General features: G+C 41.7%; 1 protein-coding gene and 1 long non-coding RNA gene across 2 annotated transcripts in view; one reads left to right on the top strand and one right to left on the bottom strand.

The window, feature by feature from the left end:
* SDC2 (syndecan 2) overlaps positions 1–4,179 on the bottom strand; it is a 67,219-nt gene extending 63,040 nt beyond the window's left edge. Inside the window, exon 1 of the mRNA XM_026690624.2 lies at positions 3,544–4,179. Coding sequence (XP_026546409.1) covers positions 3,544–3,603 — 60 coding nt within the window. The 5' untranslated portion in view covers positions 3,604–4,179. The remainder of the gene's footprint in view (positions 1–3,543) is intronic.
* On the top strand, positions 3,921–13,443 carry LOC148131521 (uncharacterized). The gene is made up of 3 exons (XR_015748982.1): positions 3,921–4,613; positions 11,704–11,780; positions 12,729–13,443. It is a non-coding gene; the product is annotated as an uncharacterized LOC148131521 (long non-coding RNA).
* Positions 13,444–20,240: the final 6,797 nt, after the last annotated feature.

The raw sequence follows: 20,240 nt of genomic DNA, 5'->3' as shown, positions 1-20,240 counted from the left end.
AAGTCCCTTTAATACCTCCCACTTGGCTCCCAATGTCCAGTTATCCTCGACTGGAGATCAAACTCTTCCAAAAACAGTCTACAAAGGGAAGAAATGCAGTCCGAACCCAAAGTACAGATAAATTAGAAATAAAAAAACCAACACAAACCACGCTGAAGTAATTACCACGACAGACCGGGATAATAAATTGCAGACTTCCAAAAGATAATGAAGCACATCCGCAAGTGACATACAGTATGCAGCAAGGGAGACAGAGCCAACCCAAACCATGATGCTGCACCCCCCCCCTCCACATATCCCCCCTAAAAGAAGTCAACCAGAGTGATAGCTGAATTTTACTTCAAAGTGACTACAGGACATGCAGGACAAATAATGCCAAAACCCAAATAAGCCTCGACAAAGGTAATGCATGCTTTGCTTCCAGCAAGGTGCTGTGTGCAAATGCCCTTCTTATATCCATCCTGTTCTCCCAGCTGCAACTAATGAAAGGGATCAGGGCCTTTTTCTCTCCCATAAGCCACGTTGCTTCCTACTCCATTCCTCCCTGTGTGCCCTAGGATGAAGAGAGGGTGGCCCTGGGTTTTCCTCTGAATGCCCAGCCAGACTGTGCCCTTTCCCCATATTGGTACCACTTTATAAAGCCTTACTAAGACCACACCTGGAATATTGCATCCAGTTTTGGTCAACGTATTACAAAAAAGATGTTGAGACATTGGAAAAAGTGCAAAGAAGAGCAACTAAGATGATTAAGGACCTGGAGAGAAAAACATATGAAGAACGGTTGCAGGAATTTAGTATGGCCAGTCTAGAGAAAAAAAGAACTAGGGTTGACATGATAGCAGTATTCCAATGTTTGAGGGCTTCTACCTTCTATTTGAGGGGCTGCCACAAAGAGGGGACCAACTTATTTTCCAAAGCACCAGAAGGCAAGACAAGAAATAATGGATGGAAACTAATCAAGGAGAGAAGCAAGCTGGATTTAAGGAGAAACTTCCTAGCAGTGCGGACAACTAACCAGTGGAACAGCTTGCCTTCAGAAGTTGTCGGTGCTTCATCACTGGAGGTTTTTAAGAAAAGACCGGACTGTCAAAAATGGTAGGGTTGGACTAGAAGACCTCCACGGTCCCTTCCAGCTCTATTCTGATTGATTGATAAAAACACTATATGAAATAAATAGCAGCATGACAGTCCTTCAAAAACTAAGAACTATAATCAAGTAAAAGCCCATTTTAAAAACACAAATGGTCTTCATCTGATAAAATAATGTCAGTGTAGGTGCCAGTTAAGCCTCTCTGGGGAGACAAGCCCAAAAATAGGATATCAAAGAAAAACCTCCCTCTTTAGAAAGGCCCACGTCCCCAACTTTGATGGATGGACTTGGAGAGGATCCAATTAGATGATCTTATAGTCCAGGTAGGTACATATGGAAGAAGATGCCCCTTCAGGTAACCTGTTCCCAAGTCAAAAAATATATAAGCAGTTCATAAAGTTTACTCAGAGATACATATCTGAGGTAAGTAGAGGATCATGTGACTTCTGTGTAAGCACAATTAATTCTCTCCACATTCGATCCAATCCCCAGTCGCCACCACAGGAGTTGTGTTACATAAAATATTTAAAGATCTGGCCACCAGTTATAGTAACTCATTACAGCAAATGGAATATCTAAAACCTGTTTGAAGGACATATTTGACTATATGTAAAGTAAAGATTACTAAAGCAATTTTTAACATGTAAAAAAAAGAGTTCAAGATTTTAAGCTATACAGAGAAATTATCATTCCTTGGGAGGGGCATATCGGGAATCGAACTATGTAAGAACAGAGAAAGTAAAACTAAAGCCACATCAAAACACAGAGAAGGAAAAGGAAAGTTTGAAGCATTCTCAGATTTCAGCTGGGCTTTAACTCTTGCTATTCAGCAGTGATGCCTGAATCACAAATGCAAGCATTCTCCTCCAGAGAGTGAAATTCTGTATCTTATTGCAAATTTGTCAGATTCAACATAAGATGAACTACATCTAAGCTTGAACAAGGGGAAAGGAAGCACTAGAAGAATAATGCAACAGTATTTTGATTATTCCACAAATATACTGGGATAAACCACAAAGGCATGTTCAAGAACTGCAGCTGAATTCATATTCTCAAAGGACACAAGGACTTTAACCAGCAGAGATAATCAAGGATTTTATCCATCAAAGAGACTTTCTCTCCAACAACTTATCCACAGAAAGAATTTGGGCAATGGAGGACAGAGTTTCCTCTGCAATAGATTCAGACTTTTTTAAAGCCACAAGTTTATCCATCCTTGCCAGAGAATAAACCATTTGACGAAGTCCAGACAATATCTGAAGAGACCTGCAAAACATTGCCTTTCTTCTCTGATGTCCTTTCCCCCCCTACAATAATACACACTAGGTATGCACAAGATGAAACCTATTGGTTTTGGAAATGAGCCAACTGCAAATGAAACCTTAATTATTTAAAAAAATATTATTTCCCTAAAATCATGAATTATGATCCCAGCATTCTCATAAGTCCTAATTTACAAGAAAGAAAATATGATTATTCATCTTCCTTTTTTTTTTCGGGGGGCGGCAAGGGACCTCAATCCACCTCTTCCTAGCATAATCCAAATTTCCATTTGGATCTCTCAAACACAACTCAGTGATGCCAGCCTGGATCTGCAAACACATCCAAAACTGCCACATTCAGAATCACCATGGTATCATGTTCTCCTGGATTCCTCCATTGATTTCAACAGACTGAAGCAATGAAGGAAAGGTCTGAATGATAAACACACCAGTTTAACTGGAGTGCTAAATCATCACTCTTCACACTCACTGCCCCTTCCCTTCAAAAATTGTTTTTATGCTCCTCTCTTTCGGACAGTTTTTCTGTCTTATCTCATCTTTTGTCATTTGCAGTTCTCGGACAGCTTTTTTGTTTAAATAAAAACGTATCTCATCCATAGCCTTTACAAAAGAACTAAGGCCCCCTCCAGTTCAAAAGCCTGCTTCTCTCCCCCCTCCCAAGAATCCCAGGAGGAAAAAAAACATTTTCTACCCGTCAAATAAAAATATAATGGCCCTCCCTCCCCTTCCCTTCCCCCCTCCGTTTCACATACCATTTAAGCAGGGCGCCCCTCCTGTTTAAAAAGTTTTGATCTTTGCAAATGACCTTAGCAAAAAACTTCTGCGCCGCAGATGTGGGAACAGCGGGGGCGTCTCATCCTTCCTCCCGCTCCGGATTGATCCCCGTCCCGCCGCCCCTCTTTCTCCCATTTGAGGCCGAAGACAGTTTCTGAACCAAGAAACGAACATCCCCCCCTCCCCGGCTCTCCTCTATTCTTCCAAGGCGACCCAGGATCGAGCCAGATTTGCCCGTCAAAGGCAGAAAAGGCGAAGACGGGAAAAGTTCCCCAAGAGTTAGAGCAGGAAAGGAGAGGCAACCACTGACCCAGTGGACGGAAATCGTCGGAATGCACCCAAGCGCCCCCCTCCCCGCTTCCCTCTCCCCCAAACGACATGAAAACACCCCCTTACCGTCTCGCCCGAGACGCAGGCCGAGAAGGCGAAGGCAAGCACCATCCACACGTTCCACATTATTCCCGCGTTGCAGCTCCCGCTGCGGCCCGCCACGAAAGGGAGAGGCGTGAAAAGAGTCGCCCCGCAGACTTCCCCCGAAGGAGCGGCCAGGCAACCACCGGGGCAAAGCGCTGCGTTAAACGGACGACCCCGGCCGGGAGCGACGGCCTGGCTGGCTCCTCCCTTTCCTTTCGCTCTCCTCTCGCCTCCCTTTCAACCCGTCGCCCCTCACTTGTCGGCGTTGCTTTCAGGGCGGAGTTGGCCGGCTGGCGGGGAAACGGAGTGGGGGTGGGTGGGTGGAAGGATGGAGGGATGGATAGGTGAGGGGGCTGGTTGCTGTCCGACGGTCCGCGGGGCCCTCGAACCTCGCCTGCCCGGCTCGCCTGTAGCGCCCGTCCGGCTCTCCCGCTCTCGAGGCTGAGGGCGCAAAGAAGAAAGTTTTTGCAGTCCGGGCAGCAGCGGCGGAGCAACTGAGAGGCGCGCGCGCTCCCGAGCGTTTCCCTCGCTCCCCCTGGAGGATGGGGAGGAAAAGCCGAGCCGAGCTGGTCCTTCCTCCTCAGCTGCTTCCACTCCGCCTGGCCTCGCTTTTCTTTCGCCGTCTGCGAGAAGCGACTCCTAGTTAAAGCCTGGCGAAATTCCTGCAGGATTACAACACAGATTGGCAGGTCCTTCAGCCACTGGGAGGGCGGCTCGCCGCGGCAGCCCGGCCTCGGTTTGGCCTCTTTGCGAAGCCCGGCTAATCCCCTCCCCGGGACCGCTACCCACCTCTTCTCCTCCTCCGCTTCTTCGCCTCCTGTCTTGCCAGCCTGACCGGCCGTTCGGGCCTCTCCCGCGCCTGCTCCGCATCCCCACCTTGGATGGGCCCGCGAAAGCGCGCCGCCGCTCCTCGCCTCCAAGTGGCTCCGCGCTGCCCGCTCGGATCGACATCGGGCACCGGCGCTTCAAGCTTGCTTTCTGCCGGCGGGGGGGCGGGGGAGGCAGAGTTTTGGAGCAAGAGAGGCAGAAGTGGCCGCCGGATACTTGCAGAGGTGCAACTTAAAAGGGAGGGGCTTTCCTAGTAGTTTGCTGGTATTTTGCTAAGGAAGGAGCATCTCCGTCCAATTGAAGAAGCATGTTGTTGGTTTGGCTTGGACTATTGAAATAACCCTGGGCTGAGGGCATCTGTATGGTGGAAGGTGCCCTAGGCTTTTTTCTCGAACATTTTTCACACAATGCTCTCTGTGAAAAAGCAGGAGTCTCCAACCTTGGCTACTTGAAGGCAGGAGTCTCCAACCTTGGCTACTTGAAGCCTGGCGGACTTCAACTCCCAGAATTCCCCAGCCAGCTTGCTGGGGAATTCTGGGAGTTGAAGTCCGCCAGGCTTCAAGTAGCCAAGGTTGGAGACCCTGTGCTAGAGAGCACTTTTCATACATGTTCTGAAAAAGCACTTTCCCCTGTTTCCAGAGTCCATGTAGTCTCCAAGAATACCCCCCCCACACACCTCTGTGTGTATCATCTAGTCAGTGTTGACTCCTGGTAACTGCCTCGCCAAATCTTTGCAGTGTCCTTAGTAAGGTTTTTTTAGAAGTGGTTTGCCATTGCTTCCTTCCTAGGGCAGAGAAAGAATGACCGGCCCAAGGTCACTCAGCTGATTTCCTACCTAAGGCAAGACTAGAACTCACACTCCCCCTGTTTCTATTCTGGTGCCTTAACCACTGTGTCAAACTGGTCACTGACTCCGTTCCCTGACCGCAGACCATCTCCTCTAGGTAGCTAAGGAACTGCTTGTCTACTAGAAGCACTTTTTTTTCTTGCAGCATTTCCACCTTTGACTACCAACCATGATGGAATAAGTGTATAAGCCTGAATACCTCTCAGTATCAATTGCTGGAGCAAAAAAAAAACAACAAGTTGGCTGTGCTATTGTCATCATTTCCTATCAAATGCATCGGCTACACAATGCCTATTGTGCACCTGATGCACTCAATGTTGTGCCCTTTGTGTACGTTAAACTGGGGCATCTTTTTTGGCTTCTTCCAACAGACATTTGCATCCTTAATAATTTCCCTAGAAAGTTGGTTGGATTCCAGAGGAAGCTATTATTGTGCCATTGTCCTATTTATTGATCTAATTTCACAGAAGGGACATGGAATCCAGGACAAAGGCTTTTACTGAAAATCTCTCAGTTGGTCTTTTTTTCCTACAAGAAAAAAAAAAGTATTGACATACTCTACCGCTCTATCATTACGTGAATGGCATTTGTTTCTGAGGTGAACTTTTTCCTGTCTTCATTTTTTTTTCTAAGTAAAAATTGAGACATCGGCTATATTAAATATTGACAGTGAGAGCAGACATTATAAACACCTTGAATATAAGCACACCAAACTGACCAGAAATATTTATCTAGAGCAATAAATCAGTTTCTGCCTATTTGGTTCCCATGGTATTGTACTGTAAAAAAATCCAAAAAGATATGACTTTAAATAAATGTTGCTATGCAATCCAAGGAGGAAGCTCTATGCCACCATATCCAATCCACAGTTCATGGGGCGCATGCAGTCCTGAACTGCTAGTAAGGAGGTCCCCACAAGATTGCACAAAAATGTTTTAAATAAGGGAAGTTTGCTGTTTATACACATTAACTACATTATATATTTTAAATGCAGACCCAGACAATTCCTCTTCGCTCTCTGCGGCCCAGCAAGACAAAAGTTTGGACATCCATGCTACAAACTGATGACATTACAGAAGGAACAACCCAGCTAAACTACTAAATGTTGAGCTAGGAAGAACCAATCTTGCAAGGAGTTCCATAAATGGGAAATATATTTAAGGTTATTTTCACAAGATCTGTAATAGCAAAAAAAAGAAAGAAAATTGTTAATGAAATTGGAACAAAGAAAGGGCTAAAATTAGAATGTTATAACTAAAATTTCAGTATAGTTAAAGCTGTATTTAAACAATTATTCTAATGTTCCTTCTTAATACCGGTAGCATAGTTTGTTTAGCCATTAGCATTCTTTACTTCCCAAATTTTGGTTTCTGCTCTTGTTCCCTTTTAGTCAGAATTTTCTTTACATACACATGGATCAATATGTTTATCACATTCTCATTTGCAGCAATGGCCATTCTGTTACGTGCTGTTTTTAAAAAATCATCCATAGCCTTTTCCACTTCATCATCATCCACTTCTTTTTATGTGCTTATCGTAAGTGTAATTTAACAACATTCTATCACATTCTTTATTAAAATACTTTTTAATCTGTATCAAACAGCTTCCACATCCTGTTTCTTAAGTCTTCTTTCTTCTTATTCTCTTGAGAGATGTTTAGAGAAGTTTACACTGTGCTGGTGGGACCACACTTGGAATGTGTTGTCCAGTTCCAGTCACCATGATACAATAGAGATGTTGAGACCCTGGAAAGAGTTAAGAGAAGAGCAACAAAGATAATAAAGGGTCTGGGCACTAAATTGTGTGATAAATGGTTGAGGGAATTAGGTATGTCCAGCTTATTGAAGAGAAGGATTAGTGGGGACATGATAACTGCCTTCCAGTACTGGAGAGGCTAACTCAAAGAAGAGGGGATTGACTTATTCTCTAAGCCTAAGGTATCATAGGGCAGGATAAGAAGTAATTGATGGAAATTTCCTGGCAATGAGAACAATTAATAAATGGAATGGCTTGCCTCCTAGGTTTACGGGTGTTCCCTCACTGGAGGCTGACTGGACAGCCATTTGATGTTGATAGTATAATGGTTTTGCCCTGAGCAGGGGTTGTGCTAGAAGACCCCAGAGCTCCCTTCCAGACTATGATTTTATGATAGGTATCCTATGGGCTTCCAAATGTTGCTGAAATACAATTCATCACAGCTACCACCAGCATGGTCACTCTTGCTTATAACTTCTAGTAATCACCCTGACAATGGAAGCTATACATGTCTCCTTACCTATGTCTCACTGGATTATTTATGGTTTACTTCTAAAGTTTTTATTTTCTCCTGTGGCTGTTTAAATATGTATTTTAAGTAGTAGGATTATTCCTATGTTACAGACTTTAAAACATCTGAAATTCAGATTGCTGATTTCAACAATCACTGTACTTGTCATGGGTCCACTCATGCTTGCTTGGGAGAAAGACTCACTGAATTCAGCAGAACTTATTTTCACAAATAGAAGTAGTGCTTAGACTTCACAGTGCTTTACAGCCCACTCTAAGCAGAGTCAGCATAGTGCCCCCAACAATTTGGGTCCTCATTTTACCCACCTCAGAAGGATGGAAGACTGAGTCAACCTTGAGCCTGGTGAGATTTGAACTGCCAAATTGCAGGCAGCTGGCAGTCGGCAGAAGTAGCCTGCAGTACTGCACTCTAACTACTGCGCCACCGTGGCTCATAGATGTATTTATAACTGATTAGAAAGGAATCAAATTTCTTTTTCAACCCATGAACAAGCTTTGAGATTTCTTGGTCAGCAGCATCTAGAAAACCATAAAGAGCAGGACTCAGTGCCTTGCAACAACAGTAAAACCAACACTTCAAAAGTCAACATTTGTTGTAGAAACCATCAAGAGTTTTTCTTCTCTGGAAGTGGAAGAGAGCTAGAACTGGAGTTATTAATCCTCTTTCAGACCTTCAAAGAACCTGAACAAAGAACAAAGTGGGGGTTAATTGATTTTTAGCAATTAGGGAAATCATTATCTGAAAGCCAGAAATTCAATTTCCTGTTGTGTATTATATATGTGCATGCACACATGCATGTACTAGTAAAGTAGAATCACAAACATGCATTTCAAAAATGATTAAACAGCTCAAATTTATTAGAACACATGCTTGTAATTAATTGATCAATTACATGTCATCAAGTAATTTTTAACTCCTAGCAACAGCATACAAATTACAGTAGTTATTTCTTTTAAAAAAAAATCTTTAAAAAAAACATTTTAGCTTATATAAGTGCCCATTCAACATGCTTCATAACACTTTTCCTCTCCATGAACATTTAAAATTGAATTAGTAGTTGTAGAAAGGAAATATTAACTGAACAAGAAAAACATGGATGTTTTCTGAATAGTAGCTCCCTAGATTTATTTTGCTCCAGGCAAATTGGAGTCAGAATACAATTAACTAATTGTTAATCCTGGAAAATGAAAGAAGTGTGCTTTTTTCTATATGGCAGATTGGCTTAGAAAGTTATTGGTGGTAGTTGGGGAGCTTTGCTTCTTTTTCTGTATTAAATAGATTTATATGGTGCAGCATCATGGATTTTATTGCCAAGGCATTGACTCTTTAGAAATGGTATATCTAGAGATGACATGCAGCTGGAATGGTGGGAAAGGATGTAACAGATCCAGAAATTCAGGCAACCCACATGGTCTTTGTATTGAGCAGGCCAGTTTCATGAGTTGTACGGTAAAAAAAATCTGCCCTTGCTAGAGTTCATTTATATATAATGATTGACTCTGAGAAAAATAAGTTTATGTCCTTCTGCATTTTGCATGCTGTCAGAACAGTTTATAATTTAAATAATAATAGTGCGGAAAAAACAACAAAATACCAATAAAGTAACAGATATAGGACTCATCAGCAAGGCTAAAATAAGTGATGGCCTAGGGCTAAAAAAAAACCATACATTGTATAATAACTTTTGACTAAATTCTGGTCAGTCTCAGCACTGCACTTTCCACACTTAAATAATACACCCACAGTACAATTCTTGTAGCTATATACTTCAGACGTCTTGGGCCCACAACTGTGGAACAGTGTGGTACATTTGCTCAGGCAGAAGCTGTGGTAAGCACTCTAGTGCTCTCTAATGATATACTTTCAAATACCCATTGCTATAATTCTTATCTGATTCCTACAGCTGTTGTCAATCCATAAGAACTTTCTCCAATGAAGCTATAATAGGCTCAATTTCCTTTGTCCTCCATTTCTAAGGGGACTACTGCAAATGTCAGGAAGATACTGGCAGCTCTACAACTTGAACAGACCGTAATGTAAGACATTTTGGTCACACCAGCTAGCAGCATCTAGCCAGCTTGGCTAATCTTTAAAAAAAATAAGGAGGGTCAGAACTGATTAGTGTGTGTATGTTTTAACATCCTGGAATGGAAAACAGCAATGGCAAACCATTTGCATGGTGTTGCCAAGAAAACTATAGAGATGCATCCACATAATCAGCAGGCATCAAGCATAACTCAAACCAGGTTTTCTCTTTCTTGGGCAATATTTTTGGTGCCAAAGCTTGGAATATTCTTACATATGTAAATACATTATTTCATCCTCTTCCTTCCAACAGTTCATTAGGAAGGAGAGGGAAGCAATAAGATTTCATTCTTCCTTCCAGCAGCCTCGCTTGAAGGTTGCTTATTCTGTACTGTGGATCATCAGTAATTTTGAGTAGGTTCACTGGGAGACAGGGAGAAGCCAAAGTCTGCTCTCAGTACTTTAATTTTGAAAGGATCATGGAGAAAGAATTCTTTCATACAAGCTAATTGATCTGCTTGATAAAGTATACACTTGGTGATTGGAAAAAGAGGAGGTGTTCCCTAAGGAATGAATGTTTGCAACTAAAATGCAGCCTTGAAACCATAGCTTGCCCGTAGTGTACTTCAAAGACCCTCATAGATTGAATCCTGTGCTTTTCCCTTTATGAATTTGAGGCAATTTTCTCCAAGGGAACAGATTGATATTTAATTATGACTTACAATTGCTCTCATCATCAACAGCCATTCAGTCATGCCCAACTTCTGGCTGTTCTATGGATCAGTACTCTCCGTGCTCCTCTGTCTTGCACCGTCTCCTTCAGATCCTCCATGGTCTAGTGTCATCCTTTATAATGCCAGCCAATAGGTATTAGGGCAGCCCCTTCTCTTTTTTCCACTGATCACTCCCAGCATGGTTGATTTTTGAATTGAGTCAGCTTGCAAGACATGGCCAAAGCATGACAAGCAGAGGTGGGTATTCAGCAGGTTCTGGCCAGTTCTGGAGAACTGGTAGCGGAAATTTTGAGTAGTTTGGAGAACCGGCAAATTCCACCTCTGACTGGCCCCACCCCCATCTATTCTCTGCCTCCCGAGTCCCAGCTGATTGGCTGGGTCTTGTTTTGTTGCCGTGCACAGAAGAACGGATCTGGAAAGCAGGTTAGTGGAGTGGGGAGGGTATGGGATTTTGCAGTAACCTTCCCCCTGGAGTGAGGAGGTGAATGGGGATTTTTACAGTTTCCTTCGCCTGCCATGCCCACCAAGCTATGCCACACCCACCAAGCCACACCCACAGAACCAGTAGTAAAAAAATTTGAATCCCATCACTGATGACAAGACTTCAGTTGCTTTGGCTTACAAGTGCCATTAGACCACAAAGGAAGGACAAAGTCCATCATTGCTTAAATGCATAATATGGTATGTATCTATAGATGCATAACAATGGTTAGTTTCCATTGTAGCTGAAACACCCATCAAATCCATCTTCCAAATACTACCAAGTTGTAATTTTTAATTGACTGAAAAAGAATAAACATAATGCTTTAAAAGTAACATAATTGTATAATTTAGTTTTCTATTGTCAATCTACAGTATATTATTTTGGTGTGCAGCCCCTGGCATCATGTGGCTCTTGACTCTAAGTGTCTGCCTAGAGGAATCTCACCCAATATCTGCTGAGAGCATACTTTTCACATTTTACTTTTTTTTTCTTTCCCATTTTGCTTTTTCACACCCTGAATCTATATAAGCTCATTTGCATCTCAACAAAATTCTTAGATATATAGAGCGAGGGGCATCCTTTTTTCATATTTTAGCCCAATACCATTTCAGCGCAATCTATCCGCTCTGAATATGATATCTCTCAGCTAGAGACCTTAGTCTCTTTCAAGCTTTTTGGCTTTTTATTTTTGTATCCATTTGCATTGTAACTGTCTCCTCGGTACGCATATCTATATAAATAAACATGTCAGCTATGGTGCTTTATGCATTTTTATGATTCTCAGATTGTCTTTTCTAAAGTAATCACAAAGTTTGAGGCATGGCTCAGAGCTCGCACTGCCTGTGCTGTTTTGAAATGTGTTGTCTTTTACTATTCAGCTCATTTCCTTTCTCTTTTTTTACATGTACATATGCAGTAAATTTGCTTCCTGTTACAGGATGAAACTCATATGCTGAAACGAGGGTCTCAGATGACATCTTTTTGAGATAAAGAGGCAGCTGCTGCTCCTAACAAGTAGCTAAAAAGAAGGGAACCCTCAGCGAGGTGCTAGATCACGGGTGTCAAACTCACCACGTCACATTGCCGTCATGTGACTTTTCGCGACTTTCCCATTCGCGGAGCTGGGAGGGGCTGCGTGTGACGGAACTGGCCCATGGAGAGCCAGTTTGACACCTCTGTGTTAGATGAAGGAGGTGGTGATGATAATGATAAATAAATTATATTGATAGATATTACAATGGTGTGTTCTGCAGAAGAAGCTATTCTATACTTAGAAAGTCAGAGGAAATAGAAATGGTGGACACCATGGTTAGTGATTGAAGCCCTATTCCTTTTTAACATATATCACACGGATATAGGTGTTTGCTGGGTTTTCATGTTGTATCTTCCATTTAACACTGTTTACCATCCCCTGTTGATACCCACACTTATCTTGATGGGGGCGTGCATAAGCGCACCAGCATGCCTACCGTCCCTGTCCTATTGTTCCCATTTATCCATTTATTCGTACTCATTTATGTATATACTTACACCTGTTTATATTTATATGCTTATATGTTATGATCATTTATACTTGTTTTTTCCTCATACTTGCTTGACAAATACATAACATTTAAAAAAATAAATTTGTTTGGGAAATCAGATAAAATAATAATATTTTATTATTCTTTGCTCTGTGATTTTTATGCTCATTGGACTGTCCCCTCATGTGATGAGGAAAACTGGAAAAGTAATTATTAGAATGACATTGTGGAGCAACAACTAAATTATGAAGATACATTCAACCTTAGCTTCCTAGATGGATATATACTAATTTGCATTGCAATTGCAAGATAAGCCAAGGTCATCTAGTTGCTATTTTCTGAATGAAGGTAAGACAGGACTGTGTAAATGCATAGATTTCTGCTATTGTAAGGATAACCAACCAGATTTGTTTGTTTGTTTTCTTTTGGGGGCCTTCAGGTTAGTCTTGATTCCTGGCAATTGTCTGGACTGGTTCCTGCAGTTTTCTTGGCAACAATTTTTAAAAGTGGATGACCATTGCCTTCTAGATACTTCCTCCAAATCTGAACTTCACTATTTCAACCAGCGCCTGGAGATGGACCTGGGACAATTTAGCCCATGGCCAAAATTCAACTTCCTACTTCTGATGTAAAGAAACAGCAACACAAATACCTCCCTCAAAACGACATATAAATCAATATTTGAATAATAAATTATCACATAGCTTCATTTAGGTTACTTCACAACTAAGTTACTTAGCCTCTATGTGATTCTAATAAGCGCAAACCACATCAACAAAGATCTACTGATGTGGTGACATAAAAGACAAGTGTCTGTACACCAGATTTGGTGCCTGAGTTGGAAGCTGTCTGATTTTGGATGCATCTAATACTGTCTGCCTACTAATACAACGATGAAAGGTTTTTAAAATAACACTTTTGATACGATTTATGATTTGGACGATTGTTGCTTCTGGTTGGTGGAATGTGGGTTATAGTATGCTAGCTTGCAAGATAGCTTCTAAATTAAAAAACCTAAGTTGCGTAAAATAGTTTGAGCATGGTTGAGATAAAATGATTGTGTTTGTGGCATGTTGATCCAAATGCCAAAACTGACTTGTACCAATTTTACCTCATAAATATCAAATTCAATAAAGATTAAACAAAATTCAGCTAAAAGCCTCTGTAGATAGCTATAAACGTGTATGAGATTTGTCATTAGCTATAATTAAACCGGGAAGGAAGTCCACAACCAAGGCACCATACTGTGCTCTTTCAGCTCGCTGCAACACACTTTCTTCATAAATGTGACACCATCAAGAGTACATTCCTGCAACCCTTCACTGATGGGGTTGGTACCTAAAGGAGAAAACAATCTTTTGTATATCTAGGTCCTAAATTATATAGGGCTGGAAATATGAATATTAGTTGGGAACAAAATGGCAGTTTATGTGATTCAGCAATTGGTGGGACAAACTGTTCTCTTCCCCAAGCCAAGTGACTTTTGATAATCAAGTAATAATAAACTGAAAGGATTCTCAAAAGTTCTCCAGCTCTGGGTTGGTGATAGTCTGAATCTTGAAAAAAAAAAAAAGGTAAGTGAAGGGAGAAAATTAAATTAAAACTGTCTGGGAACAGTTTGTCCCACCAATTGCTGAATCACATAAATTGTCATGAAAATAATGAATCTGCCTGAGCAAAGTTCCATCATTGGGTATCAACCAATCAACACCAAGTTTATTCTGGTATTCTATTAACATTCTGTCTTGCAAAAGTAACGAAATGTGTTTCCGTTACATGTTTCTTAATATGTTCCAGCTGGTCATCATCCAGTGTCAAAACAAAAAGGCCATGCAAGCTCACAGGGTCACAAGGACTTTGATCTTAGTAGGACTTTGTAGTTGTGGAAAGAAATGGGAGAATATCAATAAAGGGAGAGAGGGCTGTAGGATGGAGAGTGGGAAAGGAAAATAATCTTTCTGGGAGCAGAAAAGAAGCATTTTATTACACATGAGAGAAGAGATAGGTATACGCCTCTCTGTTTTGTTTTTATGATGGTGATGATCACCTTTTTCTAAAGTAAGAGTTGCCCAGCTGGTAGTGAGGAAAGCCAGCATACCTCAAAGAAGAAGAAGAAAAAAACTTGTGTTGATGAACAACAAAACTTACCATTTCATCCATGAATGCTAGTAAAGAAAATCAGAATGGAAGGGAAAAGCTGATGCCATAAAATAAAGACAAGGATTTCAACATCCTATCATGCCATAAGGTCATGTTAAAGTAGCAGGACTAACCCAAGAAATGGCACATTTGGCGGGGGGGGAGGCAAAATAAGACTCCATGCTATTCAGAGCACTGAAATGGCAGTTTAGGAGCTCCGATGAGTTGAAAACTAAAAAAAAAAAAAATGTAGCAGCTTCAAAGGGGGAGATTAACAATTAGGTCCTCTAGAGCAGGGTCTCCATTTGGCACTTTAAGCCTGGAGGACTTCAACTCCCAGAATGCCCCAGCCAGCAAAGCTGGCTGGGGCATTCTGGGAGTTGAAGTCCTCCAGGCTTAAAGTTGCCAAGGTTGGAGACCCCTGCTCTAGATTACAAATTCAAATCTAGAACTTCTGCCCCTGTGGAGATACTGTCCCAGAGATGCTTGCACTGATTCAGATAAATATTCAATAACTGTATCTATAATGTGTGGCTCATAGGCTCTTGTGAGCTCTGTTTAGCTTCAACTCTGATCTAATTATCAATATTTTTTAGTGACCAGGCATGTATGAAAACCCTATTTGTAAGAAATGACTCGCCATACTAAAATCTGGGAAAGTGATGCTTTTCAGAGAGAGAGTAATAAACCAGAAAAAAAAGCAGTTTAGAGAAAGACTCATTTTAGACAGGTGCTGAACTAGATGTAGCATCTATGATGTTAATTCCTCTTTTTAAGATATCAATAATTACAAAAACATACCAGAAATATAATTAAAAGGGTGGGGCTTTATCTTTTGGCTGTTTTCTTCAATCAAAGGCTAGACTATATTTTTAAAAAATCAGTGGCTGGCAGATCATAGAACTAACATGATGTAATCAGAGCAGGAAGTTATAACATATAGGTTCATTTCCTATCAAATCAGGTACAGTTTCAGCTTTAGGAAAAGGTTTGACAGGTGGTACATCCTTACTTGATTTTCTCCCATTTTTAAAAACAACAGAAAATTTCTGTTTGCTTCTAATTTTTGTCAATAGAGAGAGGGGGAGATAACAATTTCACCCATCCACCCATCAATATTAGCTTTGGCTTCATAGACAAATGGAGGAAGAAAAATATGTTGCTTATGTTTATTGCCTTGAATTATTTCTAGATGTAAACAGGTTGGGATACAAATAACTAAATTGTATTATTATTTTTTATTAATAATTAAATTGTATTAGTGGTGTGTTATACCAGCCTTCCCAATCTTCATCTTCCAGATACATTGAATTATATCCCACTTTACCCACAAGCCAGTATGATGAGATATACAGTAACTCATGTAATGCATGGGTGGAAGAAAATGAATTACCTAGATTGTTACCTATTTGGGTCTTCAAGGTCCAAATACCATTTCAGGCATACTTTAGCTATGGAATAGCCAATTCTCTCAAAGAGCCATTTAATGTCATGACCAGAATTTACCCTTTGCTGCTCAAAGGCCAGATTTTAGATCAGCCATGTGCAATTGCCACAGCTAACTGTGGCAAGATCTAAGATGCAAGGACCTTTCTGTCCTGAAACATTGACATTTCCAAACTCATGTGATGAAATACAAATGTTAAACCTATTGATTTTGGCTCAGGGGATGGAAAACATAGCAGGACAGAAGCTACGGGATGACTCAGAGAGCATCGGCAGCTGTGATTTCTGATTCAAGAGTGTTACCCTCTGAAAACAGCATCCTGGAATGTAGTGGAAATATGGCTTTTTTGTTTGTTTACTTGCTTGTTTGCTTGCTTGACGTGCAAGCTTCTCTTTTGTTGAAAAGGAAAATGTCTGAATGTGAGCAACAACTCTTAAAAATCTGAGAAGCAAACAGAAACATTTCATCATAAGAGTGAACTTCTTCGGCGGCAAATGCTGCCTGATCCTTTATTTAAACAAGACTGTCAAGCACAAGAAATCAGGCACTAGGGTTGTTTAAATGAGTACACATTTATTCCATACTGTTTCTTAACAAGAATCTGAACTATTAACAGTCAAGGCAAACTGACAGTAGATTAGAATCAATGGACTCTTGAATGGAATTCAAGGAGTCCTGGACTTAGATCTTTTGTGGGCACAAGACTCCAAACTGATGATGCACTTGACCCCTCCCTCAGCTCAATCTGGTCATCTCCTACAAAGATAAATAGCAAAAAAAAAAAAAAAGTAGATTCTAGGGAGAAGACTATTTCTTATTTACTTAATACATATACTTAATATATTTCTGAATTGCATCCATATGTTGAAACATCTGAAACTAATGCACACCAAAAAGAGCCTGTAAGAAGAAAATCTATCATTAAAAAATTAACAAATTAATATTATGATCAGTTTAAACCAAGGGTGTCCAAATCAAGGCCTGCTGGTCAAATCCAGCCCATGGGATGCTTTAAATCTGGCCCATGGCCTGGAAATATCAAAGGACTAGGCCACAGTGCCTCTGCTGGCCAAAGTGCACCCCCCTGCAGCCCATTTTTGCCCTCCCCAGCCTCCTGCAGCATTCTGCCAGCTAAAAACAGGCTGCGTGGAGGCTCCGCGAGGTCCCCACGTGGCCTGTTTTTGGCTTCCTCGGCTGCCTGCAGCACTCTGCCAGCCAAAAACAGGCCACACAGAGACTGCTGCAGGAGGCCATGGAGGCCAAACACAAGGCGTAGGGGGGGCTGTGCCCCGTTTTGGCCAGCAGGATGTTGCAGGAGGCATCTGTCCCATCTCCTCCCCCCCCACTGCTCCATGCCCTCCGCCCCCACCCCAGCCCACAGAGAACTACAATGCTGACCCGGCCCTCGAAGAAATCCAGTTTGACAACCCTGTTTTAAACCATTCAATAAAATCTCCCCATTCATGCATTATACCTGGATGAAAAGGTGAATTTAACATCTAAGATAACATTGACAGATGTGATCTCAGAACCACTGAACAAAATCTTTCAGAACTCCTGGAGTGTAAGAAACTACCAGGGGACTGGAAAAGAGCTGATGATGTTTCAATCTTCAAAAAGTGGGTGGAGGGAGAGTAGGCCCAGGAAACTTATGGAGCAATTACTATAGAACTTCTGGGAGGCCTGCTTGACACCCTCCCTGGGCTCCGGAGGCTTTCCTCAAGGCTCCGGGAGGGCGAAAACAACCTCCCCGGGCTCCGGAGGCTCTCTGGAGGCCAGAAATGTTTCTAGCCTTCCAGAACTTCCAAGAGGCCAGTTTTTTTACTGTCCCCAAGCCTCCACACGGGCCCTGCACTTACATGTGATCCAAAACGGGCTGTATGGGGACTCCTGGGAGGGATGGGGTGGGTGGGGCCAGTCAGGAATTTGCCGGTTCACTGAACTGGTCAAAAAATTAACAACCGATTCGGCCAAACTGGTACGAACTGGTAGCAGCCCACCCCTGAGGTCAACCTATTCTCCAAAGCACCTGAGGGTAGGAGTAGGCAAGAAGTAATGGGTGGAAGATCATTAAAGGGAGATCCAACCTAGAACTAAGAAATTTCCTGACAGTGAGAACAATTAATCAGTGGAACAGCTTGCTTCCAATATGCTCAATGCTCAATCACTGGAGGTTTTCAAGAAGAGATTGGACAATCATTTTTCTGGAATGATATAAGATCTCTTGGTGGAGCAGAAGGTTGGACTAGAACAGGGGTCGCCAACCTTTTGGACCTCAGGGACCACCAAACTCATAATTTTTGATCCCAGGGACCACTAACCGGTTCTCTGTGGGCGTGGCCTAATTTGTGGGTGTGGCTTGGTGGTCATGTGACTGGCTGGGCATGGCTTGTATGTAAATATTATAAATATTTATATAAATATTGAATTTTTTATTAAAAAAGAGCAACTTTTACCCAAAATCAGGCAAAGCAGGCAGGCAGATTGAGTTGCTCACTGAATCACAGATTCATTCAGAGATCTATCTATCTGCCATTGGCTAACTCAGTCTGTCACATAAAATTTGCTTGCAAGCAAACTCACAAAATTAACTCACAACACACCATGTATGTAAATATTGAATTTTTTATAATAAAAAAAAGAGCAATTTTTACCCGAAATCAGGCAAAGCAGGCAGATTGAGTTGCTCACAGAATCATTAAGTGATCTATCTATCTGCCATCGGGTAGCTCAGTCTCTCAAATTTGCTTGCCGTGAGTCTGCACTGAATTTGCTTGCAAGCAAACCTTCAGTCCTAAGGGAGGTTTGGCAGAGCCGAAGATCTAAACTTTCTAAAGACTAGCTAGAAAGCAAGAAATCCAACCATTTCCTGTTTCCTAGCTAATATAAATCTCCCAGCACAGCAGAACAGATGATGATCGGAAAAAGGAAAAATAGCAATTTTAACAGGCAAGTTTGCCCGGTAAGGAGTGAGTGGGTAGGGAGCGTTCCTGCGGGCCATGTGGGCAGCGCAGCCTTGTGTTTCTGCGCAGCCTGGATTAATTGCTTTGGGGGGGTGCTCTGGGGGTGAGATTTCTCTGCGGCCCACCAAAATTTTCTTAAGGCCCACCAGTGGGCCGCAGCCCACTGGTTGGCGACCGCTGGACTAGAAGACTTCCAAGGTCCCTTCCAACCCTGTTATTCTGTCTTCTATGTTCCACTTTGTTTATTTATCCTATTTAACCAAAATCAGACTGAAGCTCATCTTTGTGAAATAGGCCCAAACCCATGCAAACATGACTTGCAGTAGGATTACAGCCTTATTTTTCCATATGAATCATGAACAGAGAACAGAAGGCAGCTGCATCTTCTGGCCATTTCCCAAAACTTTGAGCAGAGAGTGCCTACGTTGGCAAAGTAACATCTACAGAGCTGAGCAGCAGATTATGAATAAGTCCTCTATGCAGTCAGAATACATCCCTCCATGCACATCATCTGTTTCCCTTTCATGCAAGTGATGATATGCAAAGTGGACAAAACAATTAAGAAATACTATGAGAAATTAAAGGCATGGTATATGGAAAGGAAAAATACAACTATATCTTGTTTACACCAACACCATTCACTGCAATAGTGCCTATGCTTCCATTCTTATGAACCAGTGTTTCTCAACTTCACCAGCAGACTTCAATTCCCAGAATTCCCCAGTCCACATATCTTGAAAGTTGATAAGCTTGAAAAACAGTATTGTAAACTATCTTTGCTTCCGTCACATCCATGCTTCATAGGTTATCTTTTCTTTCCACTTGCCTCTTTCCTGTTGAGGGTCTCATCAACTTCATCCAGCCATGGCTTTCTTACTCTTCCTCTTTCTCTTAACTCATTCACCCTTTCATATTTTGGTTTTGCAATTTGTTCTCTTTTATAAGTGAAACATCTTAGTGCAGTGCTTCCCAAACTATGTTCTGCAGAATCCTTGTATTTCTTCCATATTAGTTCCTTATCAGTGAGATATTATGGGTCTCTCAAGGGCAACCATTGCCTAATTTTATTCCAGTTATGCTCACACTCTTATAGAGTGGAATCTGTAATATGCAGTCTACATTGAAAACCCAACATATTTCTATCTGCATTTCACCAACTTAACTCATGCAATATATTGACCCAGGCACTTTGCAGATCAAGTGAAATTGATATTATTTCTGCTACTACTATACAGTAGTAATATCCCTGACTTACAGCCATTCATTTAGTGACCATTCAATGTTATCACAGTGCTGAAAAGTGAGTCATGATTGGTCCTTGCACATATGACCATTGCCGCATCCCGGCAATCACAAGCTCACAATATGGACACTTGGCAACTTGGCAATGGTTGTAGGTCAT

This window comes from Notechis scutatus, chromosome 3, assembly GCF_049901735.1.
Source record: "Notechis scutatus isolate UNSWTSFEM ecotype Mainland chromosome 3, rNotScu1.2, whole genome shotgun sequence".
Lineage (NCBI taxonomy): Eukaryota > Metazoa > Chordata > Lepidosauria > Squamata > Elapidae > Notechis > Notechis scutatus.
Note: the sequence above shows the minus strand (reverse complement) of the source record. Positions and strands in the feature narration are given on the sequence as shown.